Source organism: Cryptotermes secundus, unplaced genomic scaffold (assembly GCF_002891405.2).
Source record: "Cryptotermes secundus unplaced genomic scaffold, Csec_1.0 scaffold599, whole genome shotgun sequence".
Taxonomy (NCBI): Eukaryota; Metazoa; Arthropoda; class Insecta; order Blattodea; family Kalotermitidae; genus Cryptotermes; species Cryptotermes secundus.
Genome location: NW_019730109.1, coordinates 811,546 through 831,051, shown reverse-complemented (window position 1 = coordinate 831,051; position 19,506 = coordinate 811,546). Strand labels below are relative to the sequence as shown.

Here is a 19,506-nt window from a genome sequence, read left to right as displayed (position 1 = left end):
GGGGGGGGGGGCTGCAGGCGAAATATCTCCATTCACATAAATACACATATATAACAGATAGTTCATCTTGCCATTGTCAGATTTTGTACTGCTGACACATTCTCCTGGCTCTTCAACTTGCCCAGTCAGGTTCTCCTTTCATTTACATGTGATGTATGCAAATGCTGTCTCTCCCATCATGCTTCCTTTTACCTGCCTCTGAAATGTGTATATCTATCCAAACACAGTTGTTTTGCTCTCTCTTTTGACAGGGCAACTCTGAGCAAGATGTATAATTAAATTGCTTTTTCATGTGTTGGTCTGTGATGGCAGTTCATGCCATGTGAAACATTAAACTATGCTTCAGCAACGATCATCTGGAATCACTGTAGTCAATGAGACCACTTGTTGCGCAAACAGTAACTAATTATGTACATACATACTTATAAACATATATTACATTACATGAATCCAAAGTTAATCAAAATTGATTACAGGATGTGGTATATGCTATAAAAATGCAAACCATATGTGTATGGCAGAAATTATACTTTCACATAAAATATACACTGAGGGTTCATGTAAGATATTCAAATATGTCAAATAGATCCACATTTATACATCAATACTGTGAACTTATGCTACTTATATACAGCTTTAAAAGGTTTTGAGTCATTTTTATGGCAACTGGAATTGCTCAAGAGACCAGAATGAGTGCATTTAAATATTATTTTAGTGTATATTAAATTGTGCCTGCTCATTCATTAGACTTCTGAGACTACATCATAAATTGTTGAAACTGTTTATAACAGCATAGAATGCACTTTTCTGATAACAAGAGAGGATGATAAACTGGTCTATGAAGATGATGGCGGTTCTGTGTGTTAATTATGTGTACAGCTGAACTCATCTGAAAATGTTTTTGGTTATTTACAAAGAAGTTCATTAATGAAAATAATCGTACATACTCGCATGAATAGGTTGGATTTCTAAACTCTAAAGCAAACCTCTATATGAATTTCTAGGTTTGACACCTACCATAATTCTAACACTTTTTTAAAGAATATGTCTTTTTACTGTTAGATGAACTATACCCAAAAACTATCCCATACTTCACTATAGAGTTCAAATAGGCAAACTGGATTTCAGAGTGTGAGTGTTTCTGATACATAACATGTAACTAACTGCATAACATGCTCCACTCAACTCAGGAATTAACTGATTAATATGGTTTCTCCAGTTAAGGTGGTTCTAAATTTGTAAACTAAGAAATTTTGTGTTTACTGACTCTTCTATATGCTTACATTATATCCAATGTTTGATGGACACTGTGGTGAATTATTTGTTATAAATTTTATTGCGTTTGTTTTATCTACATTCAAAGCCAGCATGTTAGCAGTAAACCATTTACTTATATGACAAAGAACCCTGGTAATACACAGAAATAATCAAATTATTTATAAGAAATTATGATAGTAGTGCCATTGCCAAACATTATGGATACCGATAGGGTATTTATTGTTGGACGAGTGTTCCTCATGTATATTATGAAAAGCAATGGTGGAACAGTCTGTCTTGAAAGTCGAAGCCAACAAGGAGTTGCTGGAGGTTTGCCTGAGAACCACATATTTTCAGGTGGACAACAAGTTCTTCAACACCCTTAATTAGGGTAAAAGTAGGAGGTAGCTTTCCTTTTGAGGAGCTGCTGCGCCAGCTCTTTTAGAGTATAAAGGTGTGAAAATGGAGGCTCTTTTTGCTCTTCTGTTGATCAAATGTAATATTTAGAAAACTTTGCCAAAGGCCCTGTTTCGGCATGGGTTCAACAAGATGGTGGTTGCCTGCGTCTCTACTACAATAAGTCAATTTGTTCATGCTAGCCATGTTACATAAAACTTTATTGTTGTCTGTTAAACCATTGAAGTGCAATCTCCGGTGTGCCCTGTGAGCATTAGGATAGGATAGAATAGAACAGTCTAACGAGTGGTAGGAAATGAAGGAAGAGACAGACTCTCAAGTCATACACCCTAGGTGGGAGATCAAAATGGAAGTGATAACCAGTCAACGTAAAGATACTATGTAGACCCGACAGAACGTCGGCATTCTTATTACTGTAAATATATGTGTAAATAGACCAGTGGAATTAGGGTAGGATGTAACGCAGAGTTGTGATTTACCTCCACGAACAGAACCCTTCCCAGACCAATCCGGAGCTATCCTAGTCCAGACGAAGGCAGAACTGACCCCAGGCTGCCCACGGCAGCCATATGCAATGAAACAGTTGAAGGGTGAGGAGAATTCTAGTTTAGGGTAACTAAATGGCACCCCAATCCTTGGGGGCGTGACAGTTAGTGGGCAGAGGCGGGTCCGAACCTCCACGCCCGCCCCACGCCATTACACGTGACACTCTTCATGGGTTTCCATAAGGTTTCAGTCTCAAGTGTTCAGGTTTTAGTCCACAGATGGCATTAGTGGTAGATACTACATGTCTTCACAATTTTTTTTTTCCGTTTCTTTGCACTGGTGCTCATGCACTTGATTAGTTTTGAAGCACAAATTTCTACCTCCTTTTATATCCCAGTTCCATGCATGTGTGTATATTGTATATTTTCTTGTTATCTCCCACTGAATTAGCCTGGTCTCAGGTGATTAAATAGCTTCTGAGATAGTTTCTGAAATGTGTTATCTATTTCCTACAATACTGGAAAATGGTAGAAGTCCAAAAACCCAGTAATTCCATGTTTTACTGTTCCTCAGTTTGTTTAGGAATTTGTGTAGGTAGCAAGTGAGGAAAGAAGGAGCAGTATCTCACTGCACTGGAAGAAATTCTCCTAATCACTAATGGAAAGGAAGAAGTACCCAAATTTATGTGGATATGCAAATTAGCAACACTATTAGAGTAACAACATGCCAGAAATAGCAATACAAGGATGACAACTTGCTCATAATATGATGTGGAAGGGACAAACATAATAGTATCTGTTAACAACCTTTTAACACCAAAAACGGTTCTAAGCACATCCTAAGCTACTCAAGAAAAATGGTACCCACATCATATATAAACTGTTAAAAAAATGACGACCTGTCTTAGTCTGATCAAGGGCAATTGCCAACACAAAACCCTGGCACATACATGATCCACTGCATCTGTGACAGCATATACATCCCATTTACCAAGGGTACTATTTAAAATAAATTCCAAAACAGCATAAATATAAAGTAGTCATATTTATCCTGAATATAAAAACCTCTCCCATCAAAATTTTAAATCTCCAAGATAACAAATTTACATCAGAATTAAAATTTTTCAAGTTTGCATTTCACCAGGAATCTACATTCTGCAATAAATATCAGTTTATTATGTTATCAGTAATTACTGCAACAGGATGCTGAAATATGATCCTAAAAACATAATGGTGTTCAAATACAAGCATGAAAACTATTACATTAACATTAACATTAACATATATAAGCCCACAGTAACAGTGAATAAACTGTGTTCATTAAAAGCCATAACAGTAAGAAGTTATATTGCATAAATCAGTCTATGGCTAACAGTCATCACAATTTTTATTGTTTGCCGCACAAACAACTGCTTGAATGTGATGAATGTCATTTTGCTTCCACAAGATGTGTCAATTCAGATGAGAAGCCTTTCCATGCTTCCTTATCTGCTCCCAAGCAATGCCTTAGTTTATTTACTCTCCCTGCCGTGGTCTGAGGGCAGTTTTCAGACAACCATCCTCAATGAGGTGATGCAAATGATCCTTGTATGTTGGGTAACTATCTCATTAAGAACCATAAGATGAGAGCATATCTCCAGATATTATCATTAAGTCCTACAAGTTTGGGATTTCACCTTGTTTGTTACTGGTATTATTTCTTCTGCTTCTTCCTTACCACATAAGTGAACAACAATTGAATTTAACCAAACAGAACTGAATATACAAACAGATGGACTGTTCATTGGTACAACATACAGTGCCTTAGTTCCATTCAGTTGCAAGAGCTTCTGCAATAATGAAGCCCCCAACAGTAATGTAGAACAACATCTGCGACTCAAATAGGTAACTTTGCCAGCAAATGAATGATGGGTACCTAGCTTGTTGCACCATAATTAGTAATTACAAAAAATGGAATATGAAGTTCTGATCTCTCTTTGTCAGCATATGGCATGTACCTGATATCTTAGAAATCAGTCATTCATAAGACCAATGTTAAGCTGTCACCAAGATAATTAATCCATTGGATGGCACCAAGATAGGACTTGGTAGTGGATACAAATGAAAAAAGAAAGAAAAAACACTCACTACATCATTTTTATAATTTCCAGCTGGTTTGGTTCCCTTAGATGCAAATAATCTCCTTGGAAATTTGTTCTCAATACCTTCAACATACACATTCCCCAAAGAACAAGCTTCAGATCTCCTACCATCCCCTCCCATAAAAAAGAATGAAACCATAAAATATTCAGTTTTCTTAATTTTAGGGTAAAAAAAGGTTTTTACATAATCATAGCATGTATTCTGAGTCTAATAAAAAGAAAAACATTTTGCAAAAANAAAGGTTTTTACATAATCATAGCATGTATTCTGAGTCTAATAAAAAACAAAATTATTTCACAAAACTAATGAAATACTGCACTTTCTGTATATAATCATATGCTTACTCTCATGTTAGGAGCCTGAATGCGTTGAATTGTGTTCTGCAGCTCAGTAATGGCACGGTTCAAACGATCTCCCATCTTCTTTACATCCTCAGGTTCATCCTGTTCTTTCAAATTATCAGGTAACTGTGTATAATCAATCACGATCCTGCACACACATCATACACCTTATACAATTTTAGCTGACAAATTACATGATTTTCAGTAATCACAAAATCTGCCACCTCTTTCGAGTTCAATTGCAGCAAAATGTTTCTTGTTTCAAGATGTTCCCTCCTTTTGTGTTATGACTACATCTTACAGACCTCAATCCATAATTTTATGACCACACCTGCCCAAGATGGAAATGCAGATCCCATGCAGTGAGTGCACATAATGGAAAGGCCACGCTTTAGCATAGTTAATAAATAATCCTACTTTACAATAAAGACTTTGAAACTTATTTCTATTAAACTGTGTACATGGCATTTCAATTGAGGATTAAGAAAATTTAAATTTGTTTCAGATGCATTTAACAACACAAAAAGTGGGAATGGATATTCACAAAAATTGAGGACAGGAACTAAACACTGTCAATAAATTCCAATTTTGGTCAAGACGGAACAATAATAATGGCCACTTCACATGAATACCTACCTGCACTTCCCCACATGTTATGGAAACATCCAAATCACTCAATAAATATTTATTACAGCAAAAATGTTTCACATAATACTTGTAAAAAAAAAGTGAAACATTTTATGTCAATAATGTTTTTCAAGTCTCATATTTTTTGACACNATTTATTACAGCAAAAATGTTTCACATAATACTTGTAAAAAAAAAATGTTTTTCAAATATTTTTTGACAGAATTAAATAAACAGAATTTTTATGCTCTCATCTCATAAACTGAAACCTACTGGACGGATTCTGAACAGACTTTACACTGTGGGTTCTTGTTCTTCAAATGCTACTTGTTTTACATTACTTATAACAACACAGAACCAAAAATTAGCATTCATAAATCGACAATCGAGAAGCACTAGCAAAGCCAATGTATCAGAACCATTCTGTTATGTACACAGTTCTTAATTTGCTCCAAATATAAACTGCAATGATGTACTCTGTACCAAGATATGACTCGACTATTACCCTATTTTCTTTATTTTATACAATGTGTCCAGTAATTTTTGAACCAAAGGATGGAGTTTCATGAAATCTTGTATAAATATCCTACCACTAGCAGCCACCTCATTTGTTACGATTTTAATTTCTTAACTTAATAATACCAACATGACAGATGTGTGGAACTTCTGCGTTGGGAGCAGTACATGTAGCACTGGTGTCATTCAATGTAGAGCTCTGAAATCTTGTGTGGCCCAAACACACAGATATAACTCTCAGTCAAAATGAGCATAATTTGAGATAAAACTGTAATCTGTTCCTCAAGACAGAATACTACATAACACAATTCATGCTTTCTTTTGGCAGCAATAAATAATGGAAAATTCCAGCCTGATTTATGAAACATATTATAGTGACACATCATAAACATATCTACAAACTTCAACTGAACAATGTCTTGTTTGTAATCTTAACCATTTTGTTATACATACCTGTTCTTGGGGTCTGGTATACTCCAAAATTATTTTCTGTGTAAAAGTGAATACAAAAAAAAAAACATATCTAGTAGTGTGTTTACCTGACTTAGGGAACATTCAATTTTTGTCTTTCACAGCTATGTTTTTCTGAAATCAGCACATGAAATAAATAGAAAAAGAGGTACTGACCTTACCACCAGATTCCAGGATTATTTTATTTGAGGAACCTTTCACACAAACACCACATTTTTTAGATATATCGCGAGAGCTAGGCCTTATTTGTTTCTGCATATTACCCTACTTTACATCTATACTTCACACCTTATATAATTATATGAATATTCATAATAACAAACAAGCAAACTTGCATACAGTCTGAACAAAATATTATTGTATATAGTGTGATTATATTTACAATATCACCATGATTCAAGGTTGAAGAAAAATCAATGGGTAAGTCCTTTGGAATTTCATAACATATATAATAAAGATTATATTTTGCATTTCATGACAAAATATTCACAGTTAATTTTCATTTGTAAAACTTGCTATTTTATGTATATGTAGAAAATTTTATTGTCTTTCAGATTCTTTTTGGTTCATATTTCTATGTTACATAGAATGGAAAATATGCATTTTTTTCTGAAAGTTTGCAATGATAATTAATTAGGGCGATTTAAATTCCGGCCGTACAGGGCTGCTGGCAATTTAAAAGTCCATATGTTAAAGGTTAATAAATAGTATAACTGACAATTTCTACTATCCTCGCTACATGTGTTAGCCCTTACCATCTGGGTACCTCACGTTTGCAAAGGCTCATGTATGAATTCCATCTTGGTAAACAGCATTTTTTAATGCTAACAACTTTACTCCTGGGTTAAAACGTGGCTGCCAGCCGACCTGAACCAGAAGATTTAAAATCCTCAACTCACAAATGGTAAATTGTTACCACTGATTTAAAATATGGCCAGGAAGGCAAAGTAACAGGACATAAAGGTTTAAAGGAAAGTATGCATCTTAAGCTCCTCCCAGAACTTTACTGTAACAAACCTGCTCTCACGGTCATATATTTGTTGTGTGCTTGTTGAACCTGTCTCCATGGAAGATGTCTCTGATGTTTCCATTGCTGATGTTTCTTGGGCAATGTCTTCCATGTTTCCACGTTGCATGGGAATGGCAATATCTTCCATCTACAGATAATCAAAATATCTGTATAAACAATGGAATAGTTACTTCATTCTGTGGCATATTATTCCTTAACAATTCACTTTACAGACAGTATTACATGTTCAGAAAGGAGTTCCATGCACCTACTCTCACACAGTAAGCACTTCCATCAAGATATATCTGTGCCTTCATCAGCATTAAATATCTCATAAGCAGAAATAACCACTCCTTGCCTGAGATATGGTAACTTTCATTGTCAATAATATAATATACAGTACAGAGTATAATATTTTTATATAATGTTCCTCCAACCAATTCCTGGCAATTGCATAGTGCATGTAACTGTCAACCAAATCAACACTGAGAAGAACACAGGATAAAAACAAGAAGGTAGCTTAAAGAATGGAAATAGTTGGAGAGGCCTGGTTGTTGATGACCTACATAAGAAGGGAAACGCTAAAGGAGGAGAAGGAATATATATTTTGAAAACTACTATGGAAGTTGGGAGGATAGGCTATCAATATGAAATTTTAGAGGCAGAAACCAGGCAAGTTTCTTTCTTTGGAAGTTACATCATCAGACACAACAAAGAGCACTCAACACTATAAAAAATGGACATATATTTCACTCACTTTGCATTGCTTGAGGATGGCATGGCGTTCCCCTCGCTTTTGTTCAATCTTTGCCTCCAGTGCTGCCACCTGCTTTTGTGAGGCTTGAATGTCTTTGGCAATTGTCCCAACTTCACGTCGAGCCTGTTCAACATAAATTACAGGCACACCAATAACATTATGGTGCTAGAGAAGATGAATTCTTATTATAAGGCTCATTCCCAGTAACATAAGGAGGTCTACATGTATAAAGCTATAATGCAGTCAATACAATAAAAGCCCACAGGATGGATGGTTGAGGAATCTGGGTTTGATTTCTGGCAGGGACAGATGTTTCTCTACTTCAAAGCATCCATACTGGTGCTGGGGCCTACCCAGCACACTATACAGTTCAGTACTGGCACTGCTTCCATGGATGTAAACCAGATGCTTGAAGCTGACTGCTCACCTCCTCCTAGATCCAAGGTTAAGAATGGGGCTATACCTCCACACTCCCACACATCTTCATGGAATGGTGCTTAATTAATTATGCTTTGTCTTCCACATTCCAAACAAATATTGTTACAAAAATTTAAAGAACTGGACCATACATTACTGTGACATATTTGCTGAAAGCCTAGGCAAGTTGCTAGGCAGTGATCGCAAAATTTTCATTTTGTCCAACATCAGGGTAATGTTCGCTTTCAAAAGAGTGGTCATACATCTCAGCAGGTGCTTGCATTCATTGATCACTTATCAGTACAGAATGCTTACAAAATTCCACATATGGATAATGTGGCATAAATTTCCTGCACTTTATTACCCCAGAACATGAGAGCTTACAATAATGAACAGCCACTCACACACCTTTCCTATTAGATCCTCCATACTGTCAACTTCAGACTTTTTAGCCAGACGTTCTGATTTGAGAACATCCAGCCGGCGCATGTCACGTTCAATGTCTGCCATTTGTTTTTGTTCTGACTGTTTGGCTGTCTCAAGATCATCCTCATCATCTTGTACAGCCCGCTCCCATCGCAGCACATTGTCTAAGCAACAGAAAAGCATATGAAACTGAAGCATAACCCATGCAAGAAATTTCAGTCACTATAAGGTGTAAAAATAAAGCTACATGGAACAAGGTTCCATGTTACTTAGTAACAAGTAAGAGCAACATCACCTCTTCATCAATTCTAGTTCTGACATCAAGTTTCACAAATTCATAACCACATGAAAGTACACCACCACTCCCGCCGCCGCCGCCACCACCGCCACAACCACCACCATCACCACCTATTAAGGGCAGTAATGGGAAGTATATGGTCTAAATTTAGTTGCAGATACTCATATTACAATCTTCTCATTTAATAGGAAGTCATTTTATGATTAAGACTGTGCTTTTTTGGGTTACAATACTGTATAATTTTGTGGGTGTATACCAACATTTCAGAGGAACATACTGCCTCCATCTTCAGGGACAAAGTGTGTAGTTTCAGGTCTAGGCCTACACAAGGCAAGTTTCACGGAAGGTTTTCATGGTACCCAAGGTGTGTGGTTCCAGATGTTCCTTTCTCCCTTCCTTGGGTACCACAAACATTTCCCCTGTTAACTAGCCTACACAACCAGTCACAGTGAATTTTCTCCCAATTAAGAAGTAATTTACTTAGATCATGCTATGAAGTACACTACAGCATAGAACTTGGTTTAATGTACATCAATACTGGAAGAAACACTTTACTGCAGCAAAATCCACTTAAAAAATTTCTGAAGAAATTCAACAAAGAGATTATTAAGCAGGAACACTTCTTAAAATGATAAATTTAATTANTACAATACTGTATAATTTTGTGGGTGTATACCAACATTTCAGAGGAACATACTGCCTCCATCTTCAGGGACAAAGTGTGTAGTTTCAGGTCTAGGCCTACACAAGGCAAGTTTCACGGAAGGTTTTCATGGTACCCAAGGTGTGTGGTTCCAGATGTTCCTTTCTCCCTTCCTTGGGTACCACAAACATTTCCCCTGTTAACTAGCCTACACAACCAGTCACAGTGAATTTTCTCCCAATTAAGAAGTAATTTACTTAGATCATGCTATGAAGTACACTACAGCATAGAACTTGGTTTAATGTACATCAATACTGGAAGAAACACTTTACTGCAGCAAAATCCACTTAAAAAATTTCTGAAGAAATTCAACAAAGAGATTATTAAGCAGGAACACTTCTTAAAATGATAAGTTTTAATCGATGACTTAAAATTAATTACTTTGTATTAGGACTTTCGCTGATAATGTATTATATAAAATCATGACGACATCTTGAATCACTGGATGTACATGCTGGTATCAAGCAAAACATTGTTACAACATAAAATTAGATCAAGCTTCCTTCTAACCATGTGTATGACCACCACACATTACCTAGTGTAGGGTTTGCAGATGTCCCATATCAAGACTGTCCCTCACATTAGTGGCTACTTTATGTTCCATTAGGAGTTCCTTAAGACAAGCAGTTTTCCTCGGTTTGAATGGACTAGATGGCAAGCATAAAACTCCCTATACAAATCTCCATGCACACATCAATTACATTGTATAGTTCTATCATTCTTTCCTCTCTCAATTCATTGTCACAGTGCCTTCTCACACAGCTGATCTCAATAATGTTGTTTTATTTATTTCAACAAACATTAACTTGATGAGAATACCCCATTTCAATTCATTGTGACAGTCTGATATACAATAGTTTGTCAGAACACACAGGTACTTATAATGTATTTATTTTTAATTTCATATCAACAACTGTTCCATTTTAAATGTCACACATTATAAACAAAATCCAGTCTGCTCTGTTTCAGTTTGTTCAATAACAATATTTCTTGAAAGTTGATTCTCACTGTGTTGACTTTTATGTGCTAGCTAATTACTGTACTCTATTACTAGTTTCATAGCTACACTTAAAATATGTTTTACTGACACTTTCAAGATGGAAGTGAATCATTCTTGATAATCATAACACTCATCTCTAAAATCAGCAGACCCTGGAGGATAGCATGAAGTGTAAACTTTTTGTTGCACATTTGAAGGAACTCAAAATGTGGGCAATTTGATTTGCAAATCAAACTTGGGAAATTAAATCAATATATTTTGGCATAAAAATCAAGTGAGTAAAATATTTATTCCATGGGGCCCATTACATGCTTATTAGGTATGAAATCCATTTAATGCATAACATATTAAAAGGATAAAAATATACAAATCATACTGGAAAATTCTGGAATCAAATTATTTTAACACTTAGGAGAAACAATGTCTTAAGCAATGTCATCTCAAAAAGGCTTCGCTGCACCGACTTGCTATTTTCAAGGGACACCATTATTACACGGCCTTCCCTACAGCACAACTGTGACATAGACCACACACTATAGAAGGATCAAAAATTAAAACATACAAATGATTCAATGTTTGGAATAACATTGTGACAGTCTCTATCGAAAGGTCATTACAATAATGACAAACTCATAAATACTGTCATGTAGTATGTGTGACTACAGACAGGGTTTTGATTGATGAACAGATTTACTGACCTCTTACAAGTCGTATATACAAATACCTATTAACACTATGGCTATTTCCACACTTTACAGTACACTAGAGTACACAGTCTGTCACTAGACGTTTCCTGATAACACCTCCAACAGTGGATATTCCTCTGCCTCCAGGCTTTTCAAACTCCCATACATAACTGACTAAGCTCTAACCTTGTACCTTAATTGTAACATCTCAGCACAGACCACACTGAAAAAACAGTACTTCTACTGTGTTCATGTTTCTTGCTGTGGGAACATATATACTGTGCTTCTGCCCAGAAATTGCCCTAGTATATCTGTCCATCTCATGGTTGTTGTATATCAATGGCTCTACATGCTACAATCTTAACTTACTAGATGTATCCCTTGTCTTCTCAAATTCCAGTTGATTCAATATCCGATTTCTTTGATTTTCGAACTCCATCCTTTTCTTCATGCGTTCTTGTTGAGTTCTAGCAAAAGAAGAAGAGATGTCATATCAAGAAGTATTTAATTAGCACTATAAGATTTCACATATACAGAGATTAAATATTAAAATTTCGACACAAAGCCCCTGAGTGCTACCCTGGTTATCCCACCTTCTTGTGGCCAGTAACCAGGCGATACTGGCACATTGTAAGGGAGTGGTGACAGTGCAGTTGAAAAGCCCCTTTCAGAGGAAGGTGGACTGGCAGAACTGAGCCTGGAGACCCACAACTCCAAAGGACACTACATAGCCAGACCTTGGTATGGGTTTGGGACGAGGTAACTGTCAGAGTCCTGAACATTATCATTCAAGACCAGACACTAACAAAAGGATCCCTCTTGGTACATGGCAAATCAGTCATGCTGGTGACCACATTTAACACAGTGAAGTGTTACAGGACGTGGTTGTTACTGTCAGATCAAACATAAGTGATGCAGAAACCTGAGAGTTTGAAGGTCTAATTACAAAGTATAGTTTTGTACTGGCATGAAACTTGGTCTCTGACTTTCATTTCATGCAGCTTGTTGTGTTATTATATACAATTCTTTATTAGAGTCTGTGGGATTTGTCGATACTCCATTAGACAACCACTTTGGAAAGTTTGTGGGCCCTGAAAAGGGCCGTTTGTTCCACCGCGGTAGATAGTTTCACAGCCATTTGGCTGGTCTGTCTGGCTGGTGATGTAGGGCTGCGTGCACCGGTAGAAATAGATGTTGGCTACGGTGCGTTGGCTAATGTTGCGGCAGCTGAGTTAGTTGTCTGGTCGCAGTGCGGCAGTTGCCGGAAGTTGCCTGGTTGCAGAGTGTGGTTGCTGGAAGACGTCTGGTTGTGGAGTGTGGTTGCTGGAGTAGCAGCAACTGCACCACTTGCCCGGTGCATTGGGCATGACCGCCGGAGAGCTGAGGCAGCCATCCCTGATGCAGTGAAAAGCCAATGACTCCGAAGACCGATCGTTCTGGACTAAGAGTGATGACTGACTGGCTGATGTGGTCATTGATGATTGCGAGCTTTGGGCTCCGCCTTTTATACCATGCTTGATGGAGGAGCGAAACTTGCAGTTGTGATTGTGAGCACTGATTGGCTAGTGCGTGTAATGATTACGAGTGAGCTGGACAGCAAGTGCTTATATAAATATGAGTGGTGGCAGCAATGTGATTGGTTAGCACACGTGATGGTGAAAACTGAGCTGGACAGTGGGTGCTGTATAAATATGAGAGCTGACAGCAATGTGCAGCAATGTGCTGTTGACTTATGAGTGAGTGTTATCCGTTGATCGGTGAAACAGCGTGACAGTATGTGGGATGTTCCGACAAATCCATTACAACACAACAATACAATGGTCAAGGCTAAAATTAGCTTAGCTACATGTTTCGGCTATTAAAGCCATCCTCAGGCAAACACACGATCATCATGTTCACACACTACTGAACTGCTATTGCAATAATGAAGCTGGATACTTGATAATTATTACATTATAAAATACATGGTATAAAAATACAATGCACTATAGACTTATTATAAAAACGAAAGTTTTATGACATAACTTTCATTTTTATAATAAGTTTATAGTTCACTGTATTTTTATACCATGTGTTTTATAATATGATTATTGTCAAGTATCCAGACTTACTACACAATTGCAGTTCACTAGTGTGTAAACATGATGATTGTGTATTTGCCTGATGATGGCTATGAACAGCCGAAACACGTAACAAAGCTAACTTAGCCTTGAACACTGTATGGTTGTGTTGTGACAGACTTAATGAAGAATATTATATTTAAGCATCCTGTTGCACTCTACACGATAAATGATACAAACTCCGTCCCAAGTGCAAACAATATATATTATATGTCTTTGATCTTGTTCTCTTCTACACTACATGTTTCGGCCTCTATCGGCCATCATCAGGTGTATACTCTTAACGTTGCTGCCACACTGAACCCAGTCTAAAATTTAACATTTAAAAACACATTGTTATTTTCTTCGTATTATCAACATCTACCTCGTTGATATGTGTCTGGTATGTAGATTATATTGCACACGTCAAATTTAATTTTCCTGTTGTAGAGCTATAAAATCTTTAGTTATGATTTTAAAATCCTTTAAAATGAAGAATTAATGAAGAATTGTATATAATAACACAACAGGATGCATGAAATGAAAACTATAAGCAGTATAGTTTTGTATATCACAGATTATCACATGAAGATAAACGAATATGCGATCACACAAGTTTTCAAAGCAGTGCACAATGGATATTAAATACAATGACCTTTAGTTGCCCTGCGTTGCATTACCATAGTGACATACAGATGCAGTACATCTGGCCAAGCACTCACATTTTTCAACACTAACACCATTATTATGCATTAAAATATGGCTGCTAGCCCCATAGAAACCAACTTAAATTCTATTACCAGACAATGAATGTTAAATAAAGATAAAAGAAAATACTGAATTCAGCATTAGACCTGGAAAACACAATTTTCCACACACTTGAGTTTCAAGAAGACAGGCTGCCTTATAAACTTTAAATATAGCAGTCATGAGGTAATGTATTTACAGTACCTGAGTTCCCTCTCTTCATACTGACGGATGTTGGCAACACCAATTTGTTCGCAAAAGTTGGCAAAAACTTTGTCTTCAACATTGTTCATGTTTTCCTTAATTCGCTGAATCTCATTGCCTCTGTCAAACATGGTCTTCTCAATTTCTGCAATAGTGGGCTGAAAGATGTCAGACAACATCAGTTGTCAGGTAATATTTATGGTTACTTATGGACCATGTTTCAGATTATAGGAAGTGACATGTCATATAGCATTCACATATAAAATGCAGTGCAGGATAAGTAATTTGTATAAATCACCATAGAAGCTTCAGTTCCAAAAACTCTTCACTACTGCATCCTTCTGCTCTGTGTACAAATTATTACCAAGATTAACATTAGTTACAAGTGAACTCAAAAATCAAAGGTTTGAGAGTTGTAAAATTAAAAGCGGCCAGGGAACTATGGATCACAAAATAAACTCAAATTATTAGCAGAACTATCACATTATGAACACAGTATTTACTTGCATAATTTTCACAGATTTCTACCCCAAAACTTCTGTCTGAATGTTGTGGTACTGAAGATGGGACAGCCACCTCCCAAAACGTACTGTATATCACATAAACCTTAGACAATGAACAAAGTCAAACATAATATTCGGATAATGAAAAGGTCACCAATTTTTTTTGAACGCCATATACATACCAAACTCAAACAGCACAACACTTTGTTTCAAAACACAATGAAGATTAAGTAATGTGTCACATGTGTACAGTAGGTAATAATGTGGTATTTTAGAAAATAAAATAAATTAGCTTATGAAATGTTTTCTGCACAAACAACAAAATTGTCAAAACCAATGTTCATGTAAAGAGTCCAAGCCACAATCCATATTCCCAAGACTCCAACCAGATTTCATCCATTTTACGGCTGTCCACAGATCTCAAGAAAAGATGACTTCCAAGCATTAATCAGACAATTAAATATACATTAGGATAATACAGTGGGGAATGCTAACAATACTGAAATGTTCAATTCAATACTTACCCCAAAATTTTCAGATTTGTTCTTCAATGCATCCAGTTCTAATTCTAGCTGCTGGATTTGCTGAAGCTAAAATCAAAAACAAGTCTGGGTAAGCATCTTTGAAATCCTATGCCCCAAACAGTATGTACAGTAATTACTACATATTCTATGACTGATATCATTGGACCAACAAACACTATGAGTATTTCAAACCACACTGCCAGCTGTTCAGATGTAGAACTGGTATAATTTTAAATGTGTAATTGATTGTTAACATTATGATCTTCTAAGATGTGACATCATGTAGTCTGGTACAGAGAAACCCACGTTTTGGAGGAATGTGCAGATGAAGGCAGTGGGTTCTTCCACAATGGGATTATAACCAAGCATGAAAATGCTCCTGCACTTTTGTTTGAAGTTGGGGGGAAGATACTGTGAAATGATAACTGAAAGCTGGAATAGTGGAGCCACAGAAGGCAGCCGATGCTAGGCAATAGCTCAATGAACACATTCCCACAGCAATAGACACACACAACAATACAGTAAATACTGGAGGCAGTGCTTTCTATGTGATCCATCCCAAAGATCAATGGAAGCAGAACCACAATTGACAGAAAGATGATCATGGGTCTTGCAAAGGCCAAAACCAAGAATGACTGTGCTGGCAAAGGCCAGCAGAAATTAGCAAACCAGACAAAGTCAAGGAGAATCTCATGACTTAATCAGGGTCACAAGACAGGAAAATATGGTAATGGGTCCTGTGAGGTCTGAAACCAAGAATGACTGTGCTGAAGGTCTGCAGGAAATTACCAGAAAAGACCAAGTGAAGGAAGTCAGCTGGCAGTAGTTAAACCCCTCCTCTCATCAAGGAGAAAGCCACATTTCAAAACATGTTAGTGATCTTGGAAAAACAAAAATATTGTTGTGGGTCCAAATTGGGCCTGAAACCAAGAATGACTCTGCCGGTGAAGGTCAGCAGCAAATCACTGCTCTGCTCAGAAGCACAGTCAGTGGCTAGCAGTCAGTCATCAGCCAGTGCAGACAGGAGCCACTGAGCATGGAAGCAGCAAAAGGAATCTCCGTAGTTAGAAGCTGCTACTAAACAACAAGTATGTGAAGAAACAGTAAAATGGCTGTTAACTATTTGTAGTTATGAGTAATTAGTATCAGTAAATTAAATAATCAATCCAAACCTTGTGTCTAGTCACTAAGTTGGTCCTGTGGATATTTTCATATTTGAAAAACTAAAAATATCCTTGAAAAAGTATAATTCTAAATCACTTCACGATATTCAGACCAATGTGATGAGAGAACTGACATGATATTTGAAATATTAGTCCCAACAATGTTAACTGGCATGGCAGAGACACTGGAATACTTGCATCAGGTCAGAAGGCTAGTACTACTTTAAAACTAGACTCACTAAAGATTAGTGACGTACAGAATCAGTACAGTTATGTAACTGTCAGACTACTAATACTTAAGAGAACATAAATTTACATTTTTACAACTGACTATTTTGAGCAAGGCAATGAAGTAACCATAGCACTCCCTCTTGCTGCTTTACATTTGAAATAGTTATATACACATTCATTACTTACCGTTTTCTCTCTGTCAGTCTTGGAGTACTTCAGGCGGGTTTCAAGACCTCGAATCTGAGAGTCCACTGTGTTTAGTTCGGATTCTTTGCGCGACCTCTTCATTGAGTCCCGAAGCTCCTCAGTCAATTTTTCCTTTAAAGTGTTAAAATTGATTATCTCTACTATAGGAAAAGAATTGACAGTGTGCTGCCCATGACATAAACAATCAATGAGACTAGAAAAATAGATACATGTGGAAAGGAGAGTAGCAAAAGAATGGACATATATATAAGTGGATTAATGTTGGAAGTATAAATTATAATTATTACTGTTGCTGTCATTATTTGGACAACACCCCTAATTTCATCATAGAGGTTGCTCTGAGATTTTTACTCCTACTGTAAAATACATATTCAATCTCACTTTACTAAATGGGACTTTCCTCCTTATATGGAAAGAGATATTTCTCCTTATGAATTACTGATCTCAAAGAGAGAACAGACAATGTGCTTAGCAAGTACATACATGAAGGTCTCATCTGTACAGGCTGATACAAAAGCTGTAATTTTTCTGTATGGCCAACATAGATTTACTATGACCATCACAAAAGCAATGAGCAGAATTGGATTTATGGTTTTATACATGTTTTACTGGCATAATAAGACTAAGTGTTATATAGCCAATAGTTCTAGCTGATCTCTGCAATCTGATACACAAGTCCAGTGCATGCACACCAAAATGATGTATCATTTTACTAGAATTACTACTGAATTACTCATAAATGTCTCTGCAGCAACACTCCAGCTGACTTGGTTATATCTATGCAAAATATTGCAGTACTGGATGAAACACTTCAAGGACGGCAAAAGGGACATCACCAATCTGCATCACAGCAGTGGATCAAGAACTGCCACTACAGAATGTAATGTGCAGGAAGTTGATGCACTCAATACAGAAGACCAAAGAGTGATAATTAGGAAAATCACAGTGCAATTTCACATTGAACACACTACCATGCAGGGGATGAGGGAGACTCTGGGATACGAGAAAGATTTTTGTCAATCAGTTCCTTGACTGCAGGCAGACCAGCACAAAAGGACATGCAACCTAAAGTGCAGATTTGGACACTTTGGAGTATCACCTATCTAGACCTAAAAGAACACATGGAACAAGCATTACATAAATGATGAAGCAAAGCATGCAAACATAGATGCAAAATACTGAAACAGACTTCCACTATAGCAACATATTCAAGCACATGCATCACTGGCATAAATGACTGAATTCTGCTGGGGATTTTGTCGAACAGTGATGGGACATCTCCAGTAATTCAAGACAGTATCTATTTTTGTACATGTATCTTTGCTTTAATACGAAATAAATGTGCTCATGATTTTCAGTACATCCTATGTATACAGATAATTACAAGATGAAGTAAAAAAAGGTGGGCAAGATACAAAACAGACAGGTACCTAATTTAAAAAGAATGGCCAGGTGTAAATTAATATGGTTTTGCCAGCATCATAGAAATGAGGACTATTATGACAGGTGACCAATAAAGAGGGGTGGCGGTCTTCACACGTTTCACTTCATGTGTCAAAACTCGTCACTCCAATTTGTTTCCTTTGTAGATGGTCAGAAAATGTATGAAGTAATAAAGTCAACATGAGTTGTAAATCTTTACAAATGAATATCTGTGTGGTATAAAAGTGGTGTTGATTTATGCAGTGTCAATATTCAATTACAAGTGAACTTATTATCCACATAACATGCAAACCACAGAGGTAATAAGTTATAACCAATGTTTATAACAATAGCTTTACAACACTATATTATTAGAAAGAATAGGAAATATGTGAATTCTGCCATTTGAACTCTTAGCTGTAGAAGAAAAAACATAACTGAAAACTATTTGAATTAGATTTCTTTTTATGCTGTTCCTGGTTTAACACATGTACTGCACACAGCGAACACAGAGATTCACACCCTAAACTTAATGTACAGAGAAGTACAATTCCATCTTTCCTCTTTTCCCCTTATTAACCAGTGCATGTATATGTCTCAAGTATTATCACATACCTTAGTAGCTTTCAGTTGGGACATGTGTTTTTCATCCCAGCGTTTTGCTTTGCGAGCCAGATCCAAGCTGCCGCCAGAGATAATTCCAGATTTCTGGTAAAATGTACCATCAAGAGCCACAGCCTAAAATATGACAGTACAATTCTATGTACAGAATGTTTAAAAAAAAGTAAGTTTCTATGCTTAATTACTTAAGCTCTATGCAATGAAGACATATGGTGCAGTGGAGGTTTAGCTTA

General features: G+C 36.6%; 1 protein-coding gene across 1 annotated transcript in view; it reads right to left on the bottom strand.

Moving 5' to 3' along the window:
- LOC111866161 (structural maintenance of chromosomes protein 1A) overlaps positions 1 to 19,506 on the bottom strand; it is a 70,362-nt gene that overhangs the window by 14,158 nt on the left and 36,698 nt on the right. The window contains exons 13-20 of the mRNA XM_023854829.2: positions 17,210 to 17,341; positions 15,630 to 15,695; positions 14,603 to 14,760; positions 11,922 to 12,019; positions 8,848 to 9,029; positions 8,023 to 8,145; positions 7,274 to 7,413; positions 4,646 to 4,790 (exon numbers count right to left, since the gene is read on the bottom strand). Coding sequence (XP_023710597.1) covers positions 4,646 to 4,790; positions 7,274 to 7,413; positions 8,023 to 8,145; positions 8,848 to 9,029; positions 11,922 to 12,019; positions 14,603 to 14,760; positions 15,630 to 15,695; positions 17,210 to 17,341 — 1,044 coding nt within the window. The remainder of the gene's footprint in view (positions 1 to 4,645; positions 4,791 to 7,273; positions 7,414 to 8,022; positions 8,146 to 8,847; positions 9,030 to 11,921; positions 12,020 to 14,602; positions 14,761 to 15,629; positions 15,696 to 17,209; positions 17,342 to 19,506) is intronic.